Here is a 19,639-nt window from a genome sequence, read left to right as displayed (position 1 = left end):
TGTAGTAGGGAATCTGGCTCTGGTATCATAATAGTGAATAGTAATTTTTTTTATTTTTTTATTTATCGCTCCTTATAATCGTTGTTCACAGCTCCAGTCTCGGCAGTGACACTGATCAGTAACACATCAGCAGATCTCTGGGCAGGACAGGACTCGGTGTCTCTCTATTGCTCAGCTCAGGGTTCCGCCATCACCTTCTCCTGGAGACTGAATGGGAATCCAGTGTCCTCGAGTCCTCCATATAACATTATTGATTCCACTCAAAAGTCCACTCTCACCATCAGCCCGGTCTCCAAGAATGACAACGGACCCTTCACCTGTACAGCATCCAACCGGGCAAACAATATAACCAGCAAAGGAATCAACCTCAATATCAACTGTAAGTAAATGCTTCCCCATACTGCTCCCACATAGAATTAGACCCCCATATTGTATTAAGACCCTATACTGCCCTCTTATTATCGTGGGAAGAGAAAAACAAAAGGCGCTCTTGTGGAGTATCGCTTGCAACAAGGATACCGGTGAGGGGGAGGGTAAATCACTGCTTACCACAGGAGGTTGTGTACCGACATACACAACAATGGTAATCGTATGTAGATCAAACGTGCCCGTCTGCAGCCTTCCTGGAACTTGGATTGACAGAGTGGATAGGACTTCATAGGAGCAGGAATTCCGGCGCTGATCAAGGCAAGAAGTCACGGAGGTAATAGTGCCAACCATACGGTTTATTAACAACAATGCAATGCGCTTCGCTGCGCATGCACATAAACATATGTTATTAAACTGTTCCAAACACTGGAGCCGGTGCCGGGAGCTTGTGACGTCATAGCCTTGCCCCCTCATGATGTCACGACCCGCCCCCTCAATGCAAGACTATGGGAGGGGGCGTGACAGCTGTCACGCCCCCTCCCATAGACTTGCATTGAGGGGGCGGGGTGTGATGTCATAAGGGGGCGGGGTTACGACGTCACAAGCTCCTGGCGTTGGCTCCAGTGTTCGAAATAGTTTGTTCCAAACGCTGAGCAGCGGAGTACCCCTTTAACATAAAAACCTGATTTAAATAATTGGCCCGTTTCTGGCGTATTTTAGGGCTAAAAAAAAAAATGTCTGTCTTTTTAGGCAAAAAAGTTTTACATTTTCCAGACTTTTCAAACTTTTTTGGTTTGAGGCAAATGTCAAAGCATGAAGACAAGTCAGTGCATTTCAAACCCCTTCCACAGGTTCTTCCTCATGATCAATGTGGTGATGAAGATCCATAGCTTAGGGGTCCAGTCGCAACTGCGACTGCTGCGTATCCTATAATTATGCTCCTGGATGAACAGATACTGTATATCTGTTCATGATTTAAAGGAAAGTAACATATGCTTTATTTAGAATATGACATCCTTAAACCTTGTATATTGGTAGTAATACATATTTTTAACTATAATATTTTCTTATGTTACAGGGTTTCCGGATGGAGATATTCAATGTACTGTAGGTATTAACCAGACAATACAGCTCGGCTGCTCCTGGCCGGGAGGAAAACCTGCAGCTAATGTGACCCTGAGATTTAATGGTACAGAAAATACAGGCACCGATGAAGTGATCAGTAGTGTGACCTCTTCTGGTAATATCCATGGGAGTAATCTCACCTGTAATGGAGATCAGCTGGGAAGGACCTCGAACTGTACGGTAGCATTTGGTAAGACGTCAGTATTGTTATTTCAGCTGTATGTATGATATTCTACCCTGCTTTTAGGTATTAACTGAAGTGGAAAAGTGTAACATACATAATAATATAGTAACATAGCTTGTCAGGCATAGACATGTCCATTCAATTCAGCTTATAAGTCCTGAGGCAGAGAATGGGAAAAAACCCTGTAAGGAGAAAGACAATATTCCTCATTTTAAAGTGAAACTGACAGGCTGTTGACATGCACTAAACCCAAAATACTGGCTAATAGTTCGGTTAAACGACATTAAAATTTGGGGTCACTTACTTGAATTAGGGAAGTATAGCTACCGCAAGAGTCCTTATTTTTTATTGTGTTGCACAGCTCTGCACAATGGAGGCGAGGAGCCGACACTCCGCGCTCCCCTTCCTCCTTAATATTACAGCCCTGGACTGCCCTCATAATGAATATTCTAAAGTATTTACTCTCACGTCGCTAGGATGGGAGAGCTTTCTGGCGCCTGTGCTCTCACATCCTAGCAACATGAGAATAAATACTTTTGAATTGTGTTTTTACAAAAGAGGCAGACACTGAATCATTTTTTTTTTTTTTGCTGTCATTTTTTTGTACATTATGAGGAAAGCCATCTTTCCTGAGCTGTTTGTTCCAGGATTTAGAGAAATGCTTTACAGCAAGCCCCATGGACAACAATAGACTGGTGCTGTCCATTTAACGTGAATAGGAAACGTTACTGGACCTGCTCTGGATATGTCAGATGATTATGAAAATATACATAGCAGGTGCCGACCTGATTGAGTTGGGCTATGTCCACCACAACTCATACTGAAGCATATAACAAGCTCTGTCTGCTGCACCTTCCCCAATCCACGCTCACCAACGTATAGCAATAAAGAATTCCAACACCTCTGTCTTTAGGGATACAGGGGGACACAGAATAGATTAATAGTAAAATCATGATTTAGTTGTGCATGTACAACGTATTATGTTCCAAAGCTGAACTGGCTTCTCCTTCAGGGAGGGGGATGCTGAGCTGTGAGCTTCAGCTAGTGTCTTCTCTATCTACTGGTGCCACCTCTGTAATGCTGTACAGATCACTTACCAGCAGACTCCTCCTTATCATCACAGGGGGAGTCTGCTGTCGCGCACCCTCCCATAGACCTGCAGTGAGGGAGTGGGGAGTGACGTCACGAGGAGGCGGGGCTATGACGTCACCAGCTCCTGGCACCGGCTCCAGCGTTCAGAACAGTTTGTTCCAAATGCTGAGCAGAGGAGTACCCCTTTAAGATTGATATCTTTTATCACAGCTATATCAAATATGGTGACATACACTTTTCTTGCAAAAGGACATAAGTTGGGACTGAAACATTATGACATTTTGGGTGTAACTTGGGAGCGGTGTGCTGCATTTCTCACACAATAGATAAATAGATAGATAAGAACACAGGAAGGCAGCTCTTTCTATTAGTTCTTGGAGAAGTCATAAACACAGAAGTGCACTTACTATTTTCTCCCTGCACTCTGGATGTTTACTCAATTCTTAAAAAAAGACATGAACAATACAACTGTTTTTGTGTTACTAGTTTAGTTATTTTGTGTTTGTCAATAACTGTGACATATAACAGTATTGGCCAAGTTGTATTTTTATCCTTATGTGAGCTCTTCTCAAAATATTCTCCAAACCTTGTCCACTCTTTGAGTCGGCATGTAAGTCAGTCTCCCCATCTCTAACACTGACGGAGAAGAAAGTTCATCTGATGGACTTACCTTTCCCTGAGTAGCAGCTCAATGGTAAAAAAAAAAAAAAAAATTTTAATGAAGACTATTTACAAAGTTGATTGGATTTTAATAAAAATAAATGCAAAGGTGCACCGGGACTTAGCGCACCATGATATACATTTACATCATAAACATGCACAGTGGGTCCTGGTAGCTGCCTGGATCTCGCCGCTAATGGCAGACATTCGGCGATTATGCTGATGTCTATCATTAACCCTATAGGTGCCATGATTATTGCCGATCACGGCACCTATAGGATAATATGTTGGTGTCGGTGGGTTCAGGTGGACTCATCAGATCACCGCAATGCAATTGCAGGGGATCGATAAACGCAAATAACCCCCCTTTTTCCAATGAAAAAAATATATATTTGGTATCACCCCGAGTGGTAATGTCTGAACTATTTAAGTATTATGTTTATGATCCTACACGGTGGCTGGTGTAAAAAGTTTTTAAAAAAATGGCAAACCGCCAAAAATTGTTTTTGTCACATCATGTCAGAATTTCTTTTTTGTAAAAAAAGATCAAAAAGCTCCAAAAACCATATAAAAATTACAGATAACACTGCAAAAATGTATCCCTGTATGTAGAAAAAGAAAAAAAAAAAAAGGTGGTTAACATACAATTTTTAACAGACGGTACTTATTTTGTCAAAAAAATTTGACTTTTTAAAAAAAGCAGTACAATAAAGTAAATAAAGTAAAGTAAAAAATTTTAAAAAATTGTAAAGTTGCAGTTTTTTTTTTCAATTCCCCCCCTGCCGAAAAAACATATTTTTTGCTTCGCAATACATTTTATAGTAAAATAGAAGATGTAATTGTGAAGTATAATTGGTTGCACAAGCCCTCATATGGGTCTGTGGATGGAAAGATAAACGTTAGGACTCTTAGGCCCCATTCACACTACAAAATTACTCTGTTTTAAGGAAGTTCCGCCTGAAAATCAGCTCTAAAATGGCAGTTACGAAATCCTATACGGCCGTTAGAAAATCCCATTATAGTCTATGGGATTTTTCTAATAGCCTTTTTAACCCGTTATCGCCCGTTATTAATAATGGCCATTATTTTTGGACGGAAGATAGTAACGGGAGAAATAATGCATGCACTATTTCTCCCGTTACTATCTTCCGTCACAAAATAACGGCTGTTATTAATAACGGGCGATAACAGGTTAAAACGGCTATTAGAAAAATCCCATAGACTATAATGGGATTTTCTTACGGCCGTATAGGATTTCGTAACTGCCGTTTTACAGCCGATTTTCAGACGGAACTTCGCACGGATCTTTAAAACGGAGTCATTTTGTAGTGTAAAAGAAGCCTTAGAAGGCGAGAAGGAAAAAATTTTAAATCCAAAAATGAAAATGAGCTGTGTCCTTAACCCTTTAACGACGCAGGACGTATATTTACATCCTGCGCCGGCTCCTGCGATATGAAGCGGACCGCCGCTTCTAAAGTGAAAGTGAAAGTATCCCGGCTAGTCAGTCGGGCTGTTCGGGACCGCCGCGGTGAAATCGCGGCGTCCCGAACAGCTTGCAGGACACCGGGAGGGCCCTTACCTGCCTCCTCGGTGTCCAATCGACGAATGACTGCTCCGTGCCTGAGATCCAGACGGGAGCAGTCAAGCGCCGATAACGCTGATCACAGGCGTGTTAATACACACCAGTGATCAGCATAGGAGATCAGTGTGTGCAGTGTTATAGGTCCCTATGGGACCTATAACGCTGCAAAAAAAAAAGTAAAAAAAAAAAGTGTTAATAAAGGTCATTTAACCCCTTCCCTAATAAAAGTTTGAATCATCCCCCTTTTCCCATACATGGTATCGCCGCGTGCGTAAATGTCCGAACTATAAAAATATATTGTTAATTAAACCGCACGGTCAATGGCGTACGCGCAAAAAAATTCCAAAGTCCAAAAAAGCGTATTTTGGTCACTTTTTATACCATTAAAAAATGAATAAAAAGTGATCAAAAGTCTGATCAAAACAAAAATGGTACTGATAAAAACTTCAGATCACGGTACAAAAAAAATTGCCCTCATTCCGCCCTGTACATGGAAAAATAAAAAAGTTATAGGGGTCAGAAGATGACATTTTTAAACGTATAAATTTTCCTGCATGTAGTTATGATTTTTTCCAGAAGTGCGACAAAATCAAACCTATATAAGTAGGGTATCATTTTAATCGTATCGACCTACAGAATAATGATAAGGTGTCATTTTTACCGAAATATGCACTGCGTAGAAACGGAAGCCCCCAAAAGTTACAAAATTGCATTTTTTCTTCGATTTTGTCGCACAATGATTTTTTTTTCCGTTTCGTCGTGAATTTTTGGGTAAAATGACTAATGTCACTGCAAAGTAGAATTGGCGACGTAAAAAATAAGCCATAATATGGACTTTTAGGTGGAAAATTGAAAGGGTTATGATTTTTAAAAGGTAAGGAGGAAAAAACGAAAGTGCAAAAACGGAAAAACCCTGAGTCCTTAAGGGGTTAAATGGTTACGGCCTTCAACCAATATAAACAAGTGATGAAAGTTCCTAAAGTTTAGATATCTGTTTGCTTGCTACATTGCTAATCCGTATTACAAACCCTATTGAAGGAATACTGTCAATCTTGCTAAACCTGTCCCCCCGGTTAGTAAGCCAAGATAACCCCTGAGGGGGAGGTCAGTCGTCATCCTCTAAGCAAAAATATTTGTTCCCGGCTTTCTTTTTGGCAACCAGAATAAACACTTATAACTTCTTCTAATACAATAATATAATTTTAAAGAAGGGCAAGCAGGCCCCTTGAGCTTGAATGAACTATAACAGCATTCTGGGGCAGAGAATACAATACATCAGTCCATTCATTGGTGCCCAAAAATGCTCCATAATATTCTATGGTCTTGTTGCTGGACTGGTATTATGGAAAACGGTTGAACAATGTTCTCATCGTGTTTTGCGCTTTGCTTTAGCAGCAGCTGACTGGCACTGGTGGCTGCATTTAAGTTTATTAAACTATGTCAGTTTTTGTGCATTAAAGGGGTAGTCTGCTGCTCAGCGTTTGGAAAAAACTGTTCTGAACGCTGGAGACGGAAGCTTGTGACGTCATCGCCCCTACCCCTCGTGCTGTCACGCCCCGCCCCCTCAATGCAAGTCTATGGGAGGGGGCGTGACGACTGTCACGCCCCCTCCCATAGACTTGCATTGAGGGGGCGGGGTGTGATGTCTGGGGGGCAGGGCTTTGTCGTCACAAGCTTCCGACGCCATCTCCAGCGTTCGAAACAGTTTGTTCCAAACGCAGAGGACTCGGAGTACCCCTTTAAGTAGGTGATGGTCCTTTGGCTTTTGCCTTCTAAGTACATAACCGTATTTATTGCCATTAAATCCCATTTTTCAATGTCTCTGCACAAGCCTCTTACTAATCCAGATCCATGTGTAATGTCTTCTTCCCTGTGAAATAGTTCAGTATCATCCAGGCCTGGTGCAAGTATTTTTGCCACCCTAGGCAAAAGCTCATTTTGCCGCCCCTTGACCCCGCCCATTTCCCACGCCCCAACCTTACTACTGGGGTGACACATTGTAAAAAAAACTACTCGTGTAATCTTCTTACTATTGGAGTGACACACTGTAGCAAACCTCCTCCTCATGTAATCACCTTACTACTGGAGTTACACACTGGAACAAACCTCCTTTTCATGTAATCACCTTAATACTGGGGTGATACATTGTAACAAACCTCCTCCTCATGTAATCAATCAGGGGTTTTTGGGAGATTTTGCGGAATGGGCGGGTGCTTCGGATGCTGGCTAACTTTATTGCTGTTGGCAGAGCGGTGCCCCCATCAAGAGTGCGCTCTAGGCGGCTGCCTATTTTGCCGATAGGCAAAGCCGGCCCTGGTATTATCTGCAAAAATGTGTCTACAAGGTCACAAATGAATGTAATGCATGAACAGTAGTGGCTCATAGTGACCCGTCCTCTTATATTAATTCATTCTAAAGAGATGGCAGTGATTTGTATGTATTCTATATGTTCTTTCTTCCATCAGTGCCTCCTCTCAGCTTCCCAAATACTACAATCCCTCCAGTTACAGAAGGTGCCGCAGCCATCATGACAGTGAATCTCACATCTGGAGCCCAGACACGGGCCGGCTCCTCCTCATCTCAGGTCCTTCCTGCTCAGTTCTCCTGGTTCAATGGGACAGACAATAGTCCTATTCGGACTGGTGGTAAATTCAATGTGACTTCCACCTCCTATGTATCAACTCTCAAGATCGATCCGGCGTCTGCATCCGATTCTGGAACGTATTATTGTAAAGCCACGAATATTATTGGAAGCACAACCTACTACTTCAAGGTTGAAGTGACAAAAAGAGATGGTAAGTCACGGTCAAAGAATAAATAACATCGCGGGAGATTTATCAAAACCTGTGTAGAGGAAGAGCGGTGCAGTTTCCCATAGCAACCAATCAGATCGCTTCTTTCATTTTTAAAAGGGCCCCTAAGAAATTAAAGAAGCCATCTGATTGGTTGCTATGGACAACTGCACCGCTCTTCCTCTACACAGGTTTGGATAAGTCTTCCCCATTATGTCTAAATTAAGAAATAGAGGAACTGGAGGGGTTGATGCCTGAGGAGAATTATGACATAGTGGGTGAAACAGAACCTGTATAGAGATAAAAAAGAGAGAAGGACCGACGGGTGGCGCCTCATCTATTACCCCAGGACATGCGTGTCAGGTGGGGGGGGGGATACCCCACGGGGCTTATAGATGGCTGCTCACCTCAAGATAGAAATAAAAGGCATGTAACCCCAATGATACGGGGTACCATCAATAGTGAGTCGCTGTCAAGCCAGTGGGTTGCAGGAAACGACCCAGGTCGTCCTGTGGATGAGTAAAGGAGGTAAGGCAAAAAAGAACCCTTGGATCATGGCGCTGCAACTCTTAAAGATGGAAAAGACAAAGTCCAGGTAATAGTAAAGACCCTCAGCAGGACCATTTATTAAAAGAAAACAATAAAACAAGTGATTATGTGTTTCGGGAGAAGCCCTCCATTCCTCAAATCAGATAAAAAGACAACAAAGAACAAAAAAAGTAGGCTAAACAACAAGAATAGAAATGAAACAAAACAAATAGGGTAAGTCAAAAACGGAAAAACACGTTGACCACCAGAGTACCCCTTTAAATGCCAGGTGAAATACAGCGAGATAAGGTAAACTACCCAGTACAGGTCACTATTTTTAATGTGGAAAATTTATAAAGGGTTCAGAAGGTTACGCCGGTAATTATAGACCTGTTAGTTTAACCTCCATTGTATGTAAATGTTTGAGGGTTTTCCAAGAGATGCTATTTTGGAGTCTCTTGATAAAAAAAAATGTATGACCCCATATCAGCATGGCTTTATGAGGGATCGGTCATGCCAAACTACCCTGATCAGCTTTTATGAAGAGGTGATCTCCAGACTGGAGCAGGGGGAATCACTGGATGTTGTATTCGGATGTTGGATTTTTCAAAAGAATTTGATACAGTGCCACATAAAAGTTTTTTTGCATAAAATGAGTGGGGAGGTAACTGGATCAGTGATAGGAAACAGAGGGTGGTTATTAATGGTACTTATTTTGATTGGGTGACTGTTACTAGTGGGGTACCACAGGGGTCAGTATTGGGTCCTGTCCTATTTAATGTATTCATTAATGACCTTGTAGAGGGGTTGAATAGTAAAGTAGCAATCTTTGCAGATGATACTAAACTCTGTAAAGCGGTAAACACTATAGAGGACAGGGCACTGTTACAAATGGATCTGGATAGGTTAGAGGTTTGGGCTGAGAAGAGTCAGATGAGGTTCAACACTCATAAATGTAAGGTAATGCACATGGGGAAGAAAAATCATGGCTGGGATTATGTATTAAATGGGAGAACACTTGGGATGACTGACATGGAAAAGGACTTAGGAGTCTTAGTTAACAGTAAATTTAGCTGTAGTGACCAGTGTCAGGCAGCTGCTGCCAAGGCAAATAAAATCATGGGGTGCATCAATAGGGGCATAGATGCCCACGACAAGGAAATAATTCTACCGCTGTACAAATCACTAGTCAGACCACACATGGAATACTGTGTACAGTACTGGTCAGACCACACATAGAATACTGTGTACAGTACTGGTCAGACCACACATAGAATACTGTGTACAGCACTGGTCAGACCACACATAGAATACTGTGTACAGTACTGGGCACCAGGGTACAAGAAAGATATAGTGGAGCTGGAGAGGGTTCAAAGACGGGCAACCAGGGTAATACAGGGAATGGGAGGACTACAGTACCCAGAAAGATTATCAGAATTAGGGTTAATTAGTTTAGAAAAAAGAAGGCTTAGGGGAGACCTAATAACTATGTATAAATATATCAGGGGACAGTACAGAGATCTCCCTATGATCTATTTATACCCAGGACTGTATCTATAACAAGGGGACATCCTCTACGTCTAGAGGAAAGAAGGTTTCTACACCAGCACAGACGGGGGTTCTTTACTGTAAAAGCAGTGAGACTGTGGAATTCTCTGCCAGATGAGGTGGTCATGGGGAACTCTGTAAAAGAATTTAAAAGGGGTCTGGATGCATTTTTGGAGAATAATAACATTACAGGTTATGGATATTAGATTTATAGGGACAGAATGTTGATCCAGGGATTTATTCTGATGCCATATTTGGAGTCGGGAAGGAATTTTTACATCTAGTATGAGGGTTTTATTTGCCTTCCTCTAGATCAACTCAATAGTGCCTCTTTAGGGTTATAGGTTGAACTTCATGGACTCTGGTCTTTTTTCATCCTTACGGACTATGTTACTAAATAGGTATCAGCACACTTTCACTGCAGCGCCATCACATGGGAAAGGAAGTATTGTACAGTTTACACTAAAACCATTGGGTTGTCTGTTTAATGAAAAGACATGCCGGGTCCTACACAGCTAAAGACACTGGGGTAGATTTATCAAAACATGTCTAGAGACAAGTTACTGAGTTGCCCATAGCAACCAATCAGATCGCTTCTTTCATTTTCTAAAAGGCCTCTGAAAAATGAAAGAGACAATCTGATTGGTTGCTATGGGCAACTCAGTATCTTTCCCTTTGGACAGGTTTTGATAAATCTCCCCCACTCTATAGAGCTGTTCTATTCACTTACTATTAAAGGGTGGATGGGGTACCCCTCCAATCTTAAAGGCATACTCCACTGCCCCAACGTCCGGAACGTTTAGTTCAGATCGTTGGGTGAGGGGGTTGCGACATCACATCCCCTCAATGCAAGTCTATGGGAGGGGGCGTGACGTCCGTCACGCCCCCTCCCATAGACTTGCATAGAGGGGGCATGATGTGACGTCACGACCCCCGCAGCCCTTACCCAGCATTCAGAACTAAATATTCTGGGCACTGGGGCAGTGGAGTACCCCTTTAAATTTGAAATCCTAAAAGGAAATTTTACAATGGGTTTTCTGTACCAGGCATCCCCCCTTCGATTGGCTAGTGCACTATAATATCCAGTGTCCATACCCTTAGCCTTATTTTACAAACCTTACCTATATCCACATATCATATATTACATTGTTCCTAGTTGTTGGTGATTTTGGTGATTCCCAGACCCTGGTGAGGCACCAAGATATACTCAGCATTGTGCCCTATTTCTGGTGACCCAATATGCCTGGATGTGCTCCGCCTGGTCTCTAGTCCCTCACTGGCCATTCTCTTGTCAGTACGTCCATTGTCATACAGCTTCTATTATTGTTTACAGTGGACATTGTTCTATAAATGTTCTTATTTTCATGTAATAAGACCCATGGTTGACTCGTGTACTCTTTATCTTTCAGGTGGCCCCAGTAATGGTGGACTGGATGGTGGACAGATAGCTGGTATTGTTATAGGAGTTCTCGCTGGTGTCGCCATTATAGGAATCATTGTGTTCTTTGTACTGAAGAAAAGTATGTACCTGTGACCTTGTGTATAGCTCTTTATGATTATTTATCTCTACGTGTAACGTATAAGGGTTCTTACCCAAGGGGGCGCTCTTCACCATTATACAGAACATTTTGCAACTAAATTTGGGGGTTTCTTGATCAAAGGATTTGATGTTTGGCACTGGGTGATGTGTTGGCGGCCTTTACTTTATGTCATATACACTGACAGGTCCATAGAATTCTTTTGCCATATGTACAATGTTGACCAAAATTGTAGGCATTTCGTATAAATGTAGACAGATCAACTATAAGAGAATGTAAAGGGGAATCCAAAAACGAATTAAAATATCTGCAGTACAAAAAAAAGGCTAAAACCGTAGATCAACGTATACTACAACATATATGAGCGAAAACAGCTATAGCCTGGGTTATTGCCTTATTCAAGCGGTGAGATACATTTTCGGTCAGGCACCCATGAAAAGAAGTATTGTTGTGTCTCATGAATCTCTTATGCCGAAATAAGTTGGTGGGACAGAACCTAAATCTGCAGACAAAAGGTCTTATGTATGTTATAAGGAAACAAAGTCACTATAAAAACAAAGTAGATAAGGACAGAAAAAAGTACCCGAGGTCAACTAATAACATCAGTTCATTACCGATTTAGTGTACTTTTTTACTTGGACTTCCCTTATGTTTTTATTTTATTTTTTTATATTTTTTTATGACTTTGCTTCTTTATAACGTAGATAAAGTAGAAACATTTTTAAAAAAGGTCTATGATTTTTGCTTCCACTGCATGACACAAAAACATCCCATATATATATATATATATATATATATATATATATCCTTTATAATTATACAGCAAATCTTTTTTTTTTTAATAGCATAGCTCGATACTAGAGTATACTATTTTTACAATGGGAGTTATTGGCAGACATTGGCTTAAAGGGGTATTCCAGGGAAAAAACTTTTATATATATATATATATATATATATATATATATATATATATATATATATATGGCTCCAGTAAGTTAAACAGATTTGTAAATTACTTCTATTAAAAAATCTTAATCCTTTCAATAATTATCAGCTGCTGAAGTTGAGTTTTTCTTTTCAGTCTGGCAACAGTGCTCTCTGCTGACATCTCTGCTTGTCTCGGGAACTGCACAGAGTAGAAGAGCTTTGCTATGGGGATTTGCTTCTACTCTGGACAGTTCCCGAGACAGGTGTCAGCAGAGAGAACTTAGACAGAAAAGAACAACTCAACTTCAGCAGCTTATAAGTACTGAAAGGATTAAGATTTTTTTATAGAAGTAATTTACAAATCTGTTTAACTTTCTGGAGCCAGTTGATAGATCAAAAAAATGTTTTCCCTGGATAACCCCTTTAAAGCAGCACACATTGGGAGGCAGAGTCCAGAGGTAAACTTTATTGAGTTGTCCATAGCAACCAACCAGATCCTTCTTTCAGTTTTGAAAAGGCCTCTGAAAAATGATAGAAGTGATCTGATTGGTTGCTATGGGCTACTGGTCAACTTTTCTTCTGGTCAGGTTTTGATAAATCTCCCCCAATATGTCTATTTTATGTTGGCATCATAAAATGGACATATTTTTACTTATATTGGGCTTCAAAGTATAGCAGCAATTTTCTAAATTTTAATGAAAATAGCAAAATCTGAAGGGACAGATGTTACAGAACTACAACTCCCAGCATGCCTGGGCAGTCTAGGCATGCCCCCTACCTGCGCCGCTGATCTCCGCAGTCTCCAGTGATGATCGGCGGTCCCCACGGCATCTTCTGTTCAGGTACCCGCCGCCATCTTCTCCCCCTGTTCTGCCCGACATCCAGGGGTGGGCAGAGCGGGGGGGTTTTCATGGCAACCCACTGTCGTCCGCTGCCATTGGTCAGAATTTATATCTGACTAATGGCAGGGGATAGAAGGAGATCGCACCACTGCAACCTCGCTCCTATCCCTCAGGATGATAGGGGCTGTCACTAACAGCTCAGATCATCCCTATTTTCCGGGCGATCGGGTCACCAGAGACCCGATCAGCCCGGAATAGCAGAAAATTGCATGTCTGAATTGACATGCGATTTTCTGTGATCGCCAACAAGGGGGGTCTCAGGACCCCCCTTGGCGATGTGCAGGGATGCCTGCTCAATGATTTCAGCAAGCATCCCGGTCCAGTCCCCAATCGGCTAGCGGCGGGGACCGGATTCCCACGAGTGTATGCATACGCCCTACATCCTTAAGGACTTGGGATGCAGGGCGTATGCATATGCCCTACGTCCTGAAAAGGTTAAGAGATAATCCGATATAATCTGTTTAAGTCTTGGGTGTACTGTAATACTAGCTCAGTGCCTAAACTATTTTTACTTTACCCTCTTCTAAAATCCCATTAACAGTGTCCCTGTTATTTAAAGGGGTACTCCACTGCTATAGTGGGGATTTGCTCCTACTCTGGGCAATAACTAAAATGGACAGAGGTGTCAGCAGAGAGCACTGTGGTCATTCAAAAAGAAAATAACTTCCTGTGGAGCATACAACAGCTGATAAGTACTGGAAGGATTAAGATTTTTAACTAGAAGTAAATTACAAATCTGTTCAACTTTTTTGGCACCAGTTCATAAAAAAAAATAAAAATGTTTTCCAGCGGAGTACCCCTTTAACAGAGATTACAGCAAACCGGGGAGTAAAGTGCACAGGCTAGTGCTTCACCCCACTCATTCTAATGATCAGTGGGGGTCTCAGAACTGACACCTTGCCTAATCACAACTTTTGACATGCTCTTTGACATACTCAAAACTTTTGTAAATGACAGGGACACTTTTATACATGGTCTGGTACCAAAATAAACTAAAAAAGAATCCTAGCACTCAAAGGTTTTGCTGAATTCTTCTGATATTTATTGAAGTAAGATACTGCACACGTGCGGCATTTATAGTGTGCAGTATCTCACTTGAATAAATATCAGAAGATTTCAGCAAAACCTTTGGGTGCCGGGATTCTTTGTTCGTTTACTGGATTTCTATCGATCCACGAGCACCACAAGTACTACAGTGCTGAACTTTTGCAACTTGATCCCAAAATGAAGGCCACATCTATTTTGTGTTTATTTTATTGTCCCCGTTTTTTTTATTGCCGCTTTGGTTCCGTTCTTGCAGGCTGCAAACGGATTGAAAATGGTTTAAAAAAAATCCCATTCATGTCAATGGGATTTTTTTACAATCTATTTACATCCGATTGTACCCGTCTGCACTCATTTCCGTTTTTTTGACGGCAGAAAAAATGGCACATGCGGTATTTTTTCTTCCGTCAAAAAAACGGAAGAAAAAAAACGGATACAGTAAATTTAACATTGAACTCTATGGAAAATGGATGAGCCTTTAAAGGGGTACTCCGGTGAAAACCTTTTTTCTTTTAAATCAACTGGTGGCAGAAAGTTAAACATATTTGTACATGACTTCTATTAAAAAATCTTAATCCTTCCAGTACTTATTAGCTGCTGAATGCTACAGAGAAAATTCCTTTCTTTTTGGAACACTGATGACATCACGAGCACAGTGCTCTCTGCTGACATCTCTGTCCATTTTAGCAACCATGCATAGCAGATGTATGCTAAGGGCAGTATGGTGGCTCAGTGGTTAGCACTGCTGTCTTGCAGTGCTGGGGTTCAAATCCCACTAAGGACAACAATAAATAAAGCGTTATTATTATTATTATTATTATTATAATAACGTCAGCAGAGAGAACTGTGCTCGTGATGTCATCAGAGAGCATTCCAAAAAGAAAAGAATTTCCTCTGTAGTATTCAGCAGCTAATAAGTACAGGAAGGATTAAGATTTTTTAATAGAAGTAATTTACAAATATGTTTAACTTTCTGCCACCAGTTGATTTAAAAGAAAAAAGGTTTTCACCGGAGTACCCCTTTAATGTCATCCGTTTGCATCCGTTTTTTTCAATCCGTTTTTTGATCCGTCTTTACTTCTGAGCATGCTCAGAACAAAAAATAAAAAACATTTTTGGGTTTATTAACTGAACAATAACGGATTAAAAACGGATAACATCCGTTTTGCCTCCGTTATTGTCCTTTTTTTTTTTTTTTTAAGTCTGGTTTTATTTTTGACGGGAGAAGAACGGGACGGGTCTAGACGGCCGTGTGAACGCAGCCTTAGATAGATATAGTATGTGGACCTGTAAATGTTTATGATTTTTATTTTATTTTATTATTTATACAGGAACCACCAAAGAGACCATATATGAAAATACAGATTCTGTACCTGCAAACCTCTACGAAAATAGACTCCCATCCGCGGTAAGATTTTACAACATGAAGAGTAAATATTGTCTCAGATATGAAGGTAACATAACCGCCAAGTTCTATAATGTGATCAGGCAGTGGAGATATATGACTAGTCACAACTTCCTCATACAACATCAGGGTTCAGAGATCAGACCCACAGCCATCACTGATCAGAGGCTGAAATACGGGATCAGGAATTAAAGGGGTACTCCGCTGCTCGGCGTTTGCGCTGGAGTCGGGAGCTTGTGACGTCATAGCTCCGCCCCCTCATGACATGACGCCCTGCCCCCCTCAATGCAAGTCTATGGGAGGGGGCGTGACGGATGTCACGCCCCCTCCCATAGACTTGCATTGAGGGGGCAGGGTGTGACATCATGAGGGGCGGGGCTATGACATCACGAGCTCCAGCTTTCGGAACCGTTTGTTCCAAACACTGAGCAGCTGTTACGCCGAGCGCTCCGGGTCCCCGCTCCTCCCCGGAGCGCTCGCTACACTCTCGCTACTGCAGCGCTCCGGTCAGATCCACTGACCCGGTGCGCTGCGATACCGCCTCCAGCCGGGATGCGATTCGCGATGCGGGTGGCGCCTGCTCGCGATGCGCACCCCGGCTCCCGTACCTGACTCGCTCTCCGTCGGTCCTGTCCCGGCGCGCGCGGCCCCGCTCCCTAGGGCGCGCGCGCGCCGGGTCTCTGCGATTTAAAGGGCCACTGCGCCACTGATTGGCGCAAGTGGTTCTAATCAGTGTGTTCACCTGTGCACTCCCTATGTATACCTCACTTCCCCTGCACTCCCTCGCCGGATCTTGTTGCCATTGTGCCAGTGAAAGCGTTTCCTTGTGTGTTCCTAGCCTGTGTTCCAGACCTCCTGCCGTTGCCCCTGACTACGATCCTTGCTGCCTGCCCCGACCTTCTGCTACGTCCGACCTTGCTTCTGCCTACTCCCTTGTACCGCGCCTATCTTCAGCAGTCAGAGAGGTTGAGCCGTTGCTAGTGGATACGACCTGGTCACTACCGCCGCAGCAAGACCATCCCGCTTTGCGGCGGGCTCTGGTGAAAACCAGTAGTGACTTAGAACCGGTCCACTAGCACGGTCCACGCCAATCCCTCTCTGGCACAGAGGATCCACCTCCTGCCAGCCGGCATCGTGACAGTAGATCCGGCCATGGATCCCGCTGAAGTCCCTCTGCCAGTTGTCGCCGACCTCACCACGGTGGTCGCCCAGCAGTCACAACAGATAGCGCAACAAGGCCACCAGCTGTCTCAACTGACCGTGATGCTACAGCAGCTACTACCACAGCTTCAGCAATCATCTCCTCCGCCAGCTCCTGCACCTCCTCCGCAGCGAGTGGCCGCTTCAGGCCTACGACTATCCTTGCCGGATAAATTTGATGGGGACTCTAAATTTTGCCGTGGCTTTCTTTCTCAATGTTCCCTGCACTTGGAGATGATGTCGGACCAGTTTCCTACTGAAAGGTCTAAGGTGGCTTTCGTAGTCAGCCTTCTATCTGGAAAAGCTCTGTCATGGGCCACACTGCTCTGGGACCGCAATGACCCCGTCACTGCCTCTGTACACTCCTTCTTCTCGGAAATTCGAAGTGTCTTTGAGGAACCTGCCCGAGCCTCTTCTGCTGAGACTGCCCTGTTGAACCTGGTCCAGGGTAATTCTTCCGTTGGCGAGTACGCCGTTCAATTCCGTACTCTTGCTTCTGAACTATCCTGGAATAATGAGGCCCTCTGCGCGACCTTTAAAAAAGGCCTATCCAGCAACATTAAAGATGTTCTGCCGCACGAGAAATCCCTGCTAACCTACATGAACTCATTCATCTAGCCACTCGCATTGACATGCGTTTTTCCGAAAGGCGTCAGGAGCTCCGCCAGGATATGGACTTTGTTCGCACGAGGCGTTTTTTCTCCCCGGCTCCTCTCTCATCTGGTCCCCTGCAATCCGTTCCTGTGCCTCCCGCCGTGGAGGCTATGCAGGTCGACCGGTCTCGCCTGACACCTCAAGAGAGGTCACGACGCCGCATGGAGAATCTCTGCCTGTACTGTGCCGGTACCGAACACTTCCTGAAGGATTGTCCTATCCGTCCTCCCCGCCTGGAAAGACGTATGCTGACTCCGCACAAAGGTGAGACAGTCCTTGATGTCAACTCTGCTTCTCCACGTCTTACTGTGCCTGTGCGGATATCTGCCTCTACCTTCTCCTTCGCTACTATGGCCTTCTTGGATTCCGGATCTGCAGGAAATTTTATTTTAGCCTCTCTCATCAACAGGTTCAACATCCCAGTGACCAGTCTCGCCAGACCCCTCTACATCAATTGTGTTAACAATGAAAGATTGGACTGTACCATACGTTTCCGCACGGAGCCCCTCCTAATGTGCATCGGACCTCATCACGAGAAAATTGAGTTTTTGGTCCTCCCCAATTGCACTTCTGAAATTCTCCTCGGACTACCCTGGCTTCAACACTGTTGTTTGGGTGGTCGTTGATCGATTCTCCAAAATGGCACATTTCATCCCTCTTCCTGGTCTTCCTTCAGCGCCTCAGTTGGCAAAGCAATTTTTTGTACACATTTTTCGTCTTCACGGCTTGCCCACGCAGATCGTCTCGGACAGAGGCGTCCAATTCGTGTCAAAATTCTGGAGGGCTCTCTGTAAACAACTCAAGATTAAATTAAACTTTTCTTCTGCCTATCATCCTCAATCCAATGGGCAAGTAGAAAGAATTAACCAGGTCCTGGGTGATTATTTACGGCATTTTGTTTCCTCCCGCCAGGATGACTGGGCAGATCTTCTACCATGGGCCGAATTCTCGTATAACTTCAGAGTCTCTGAATCTTCCTCCAAATCCCCATTTTTCGTGGTGTACGGCCGTCACCCTCTTCCCCCCCTCCCTACTCCCTTGCCCTCTGGTTTGCCCGCTGTGGATGAAATATCTCGTGATCTTTCCACCATATGGAAAGAGACCCAAAATTCTCTCTTACAGGCCTCATCACGCATGAAGAAGTTTGCTGATAAGAAAAGAAGAGCTCCCCCCATTTTTTCTCCTGGAGACAAGGTATGGCTCTCCGCTAAATATGTCCGCTTCCGTGTCCCTAGCTACAAATTGGGACCACGCTATCTTGGTCCTTTCAAAATTTTGTGCCAGATTAATCCTGTCTCTTACAAACTTCTTCTTCCTCCTTCTCTTCGTATTCCTAATGCCTTTCACGTTTCTCTTCTTAAACCACTCATCATCAACCGTTTCTCTCCCAAACTTGTTTCTCCCACTCCTGTTTCCGGCTCCTCGGACATCTTCTCCGTAAAGGAGATACTGGCCTCCAAGAAGGTCAGAGGGAAAACTTTTTTTTTGGTCGATTGGTAGGGTTGTGGTCCTGAAGAGAGATCCTGGGAACCTGAGGACAATATCCTAGACAAAAGTCTGCTCCTCAGGTTCTCAGGCTCTAAGAAGAGGGGGAGACCCAAGGGGGGGGGTACTGTTACGCCGAGCGCTCCGGGTCCCCGCTCCTCCCCGGAGCGCTCGCTACACTCTCGCTACTGCAGCGCTCCGGTCAGATCCACTGACCCGGTGCGCTGCGATACCGCCTCCAGCCGGGATGCGATTCGCGATGCGGGTGGCGCCCGCTCGCGATGCGCACCCCGGCTCCCGTACCTGACTCGCTCTCCGTCGGTCCTGTCCCGGCGCGCGCGGCCCCGCTCCCTAGGGCGCGCGCGCCGGGTCTCTGCGATTTAAAGGGCCACTGCGCCACTGATTGGCGCAAGTGGTTCTAATCAGTGTGTTCACCTGTGCACTCCCTATGTATACCTCACTTCCCCTGCACTCCCTCGCCGGATCTTGTTGCCATTGTGCCAGTGAAAGCGTTTCCTTGTGTGTTCCTAGCCTGTGTTCCAGACCTCCTGCCGTTGCCCCTGACTACGATCCTTGCTGCCTGCCCCGACCTTCTGCTACGTCC

At 43.8% G+C, this 19,639-nt stretch overlaps 1 protein-coding gene across 4 annotated transcripts in view; it reads left to right on the top strand.

The window, feature by feature from the left end:
- LOC130293607 (carcinoembryonic antigen-related cell adhesion molecule 5-like) overlaps positions 1–19,639 on the top strand; it is a 121,438-nt gene that overhangs the window by 90,928 nt on the left and 10,871 nt on the right. For all 4 annotated transcript variants that reach the window (XR_008848252.1, XM_056542482.1, XM_056542480.1 and 1 more), the window contains 5 exons: positions 92–379; positions 1,448–1,684; positions 7,478–7,807; positions 11,290–11,400; positions 15,623–15,699. Coding sequence is in view for 3 of the 4 variants with exons in the window: in XM_056542482.1 (XP_056398457.1) it covers positions 92–379; positions 1,448–1,684; positions 7,478–7,807; positions 11,290–11,400; positions 15,623–15,699 (1,043 nt within the window). In the remaining variant the exon portion in view is untranslated. The remainder of the gene's footprint in view (positions 1–91; positions 380–1,447; positions 1,685–7,477; positions 7,808–11,289; positions 11,401–15,622; positions 15,700–19,639) is intronic.

Source organism: Hyla sarda, chromosome 10, assembly GCF_029499605.1.
Source record: "Hyla sarda isolate aHylSar1 chromosome 10, aHylSar1.hap1, whole genome shotgun sequence".
In the NCBI taxonomy this organism is placed as follows: Eukaryota; Metazoa; Chordata; class Amphibia; order Anura; family Hylidae; genus Hyla; species Hyla sarda.
This window is presented reverse-complemented; position numbering and strand designations above follow the sequence as displayed.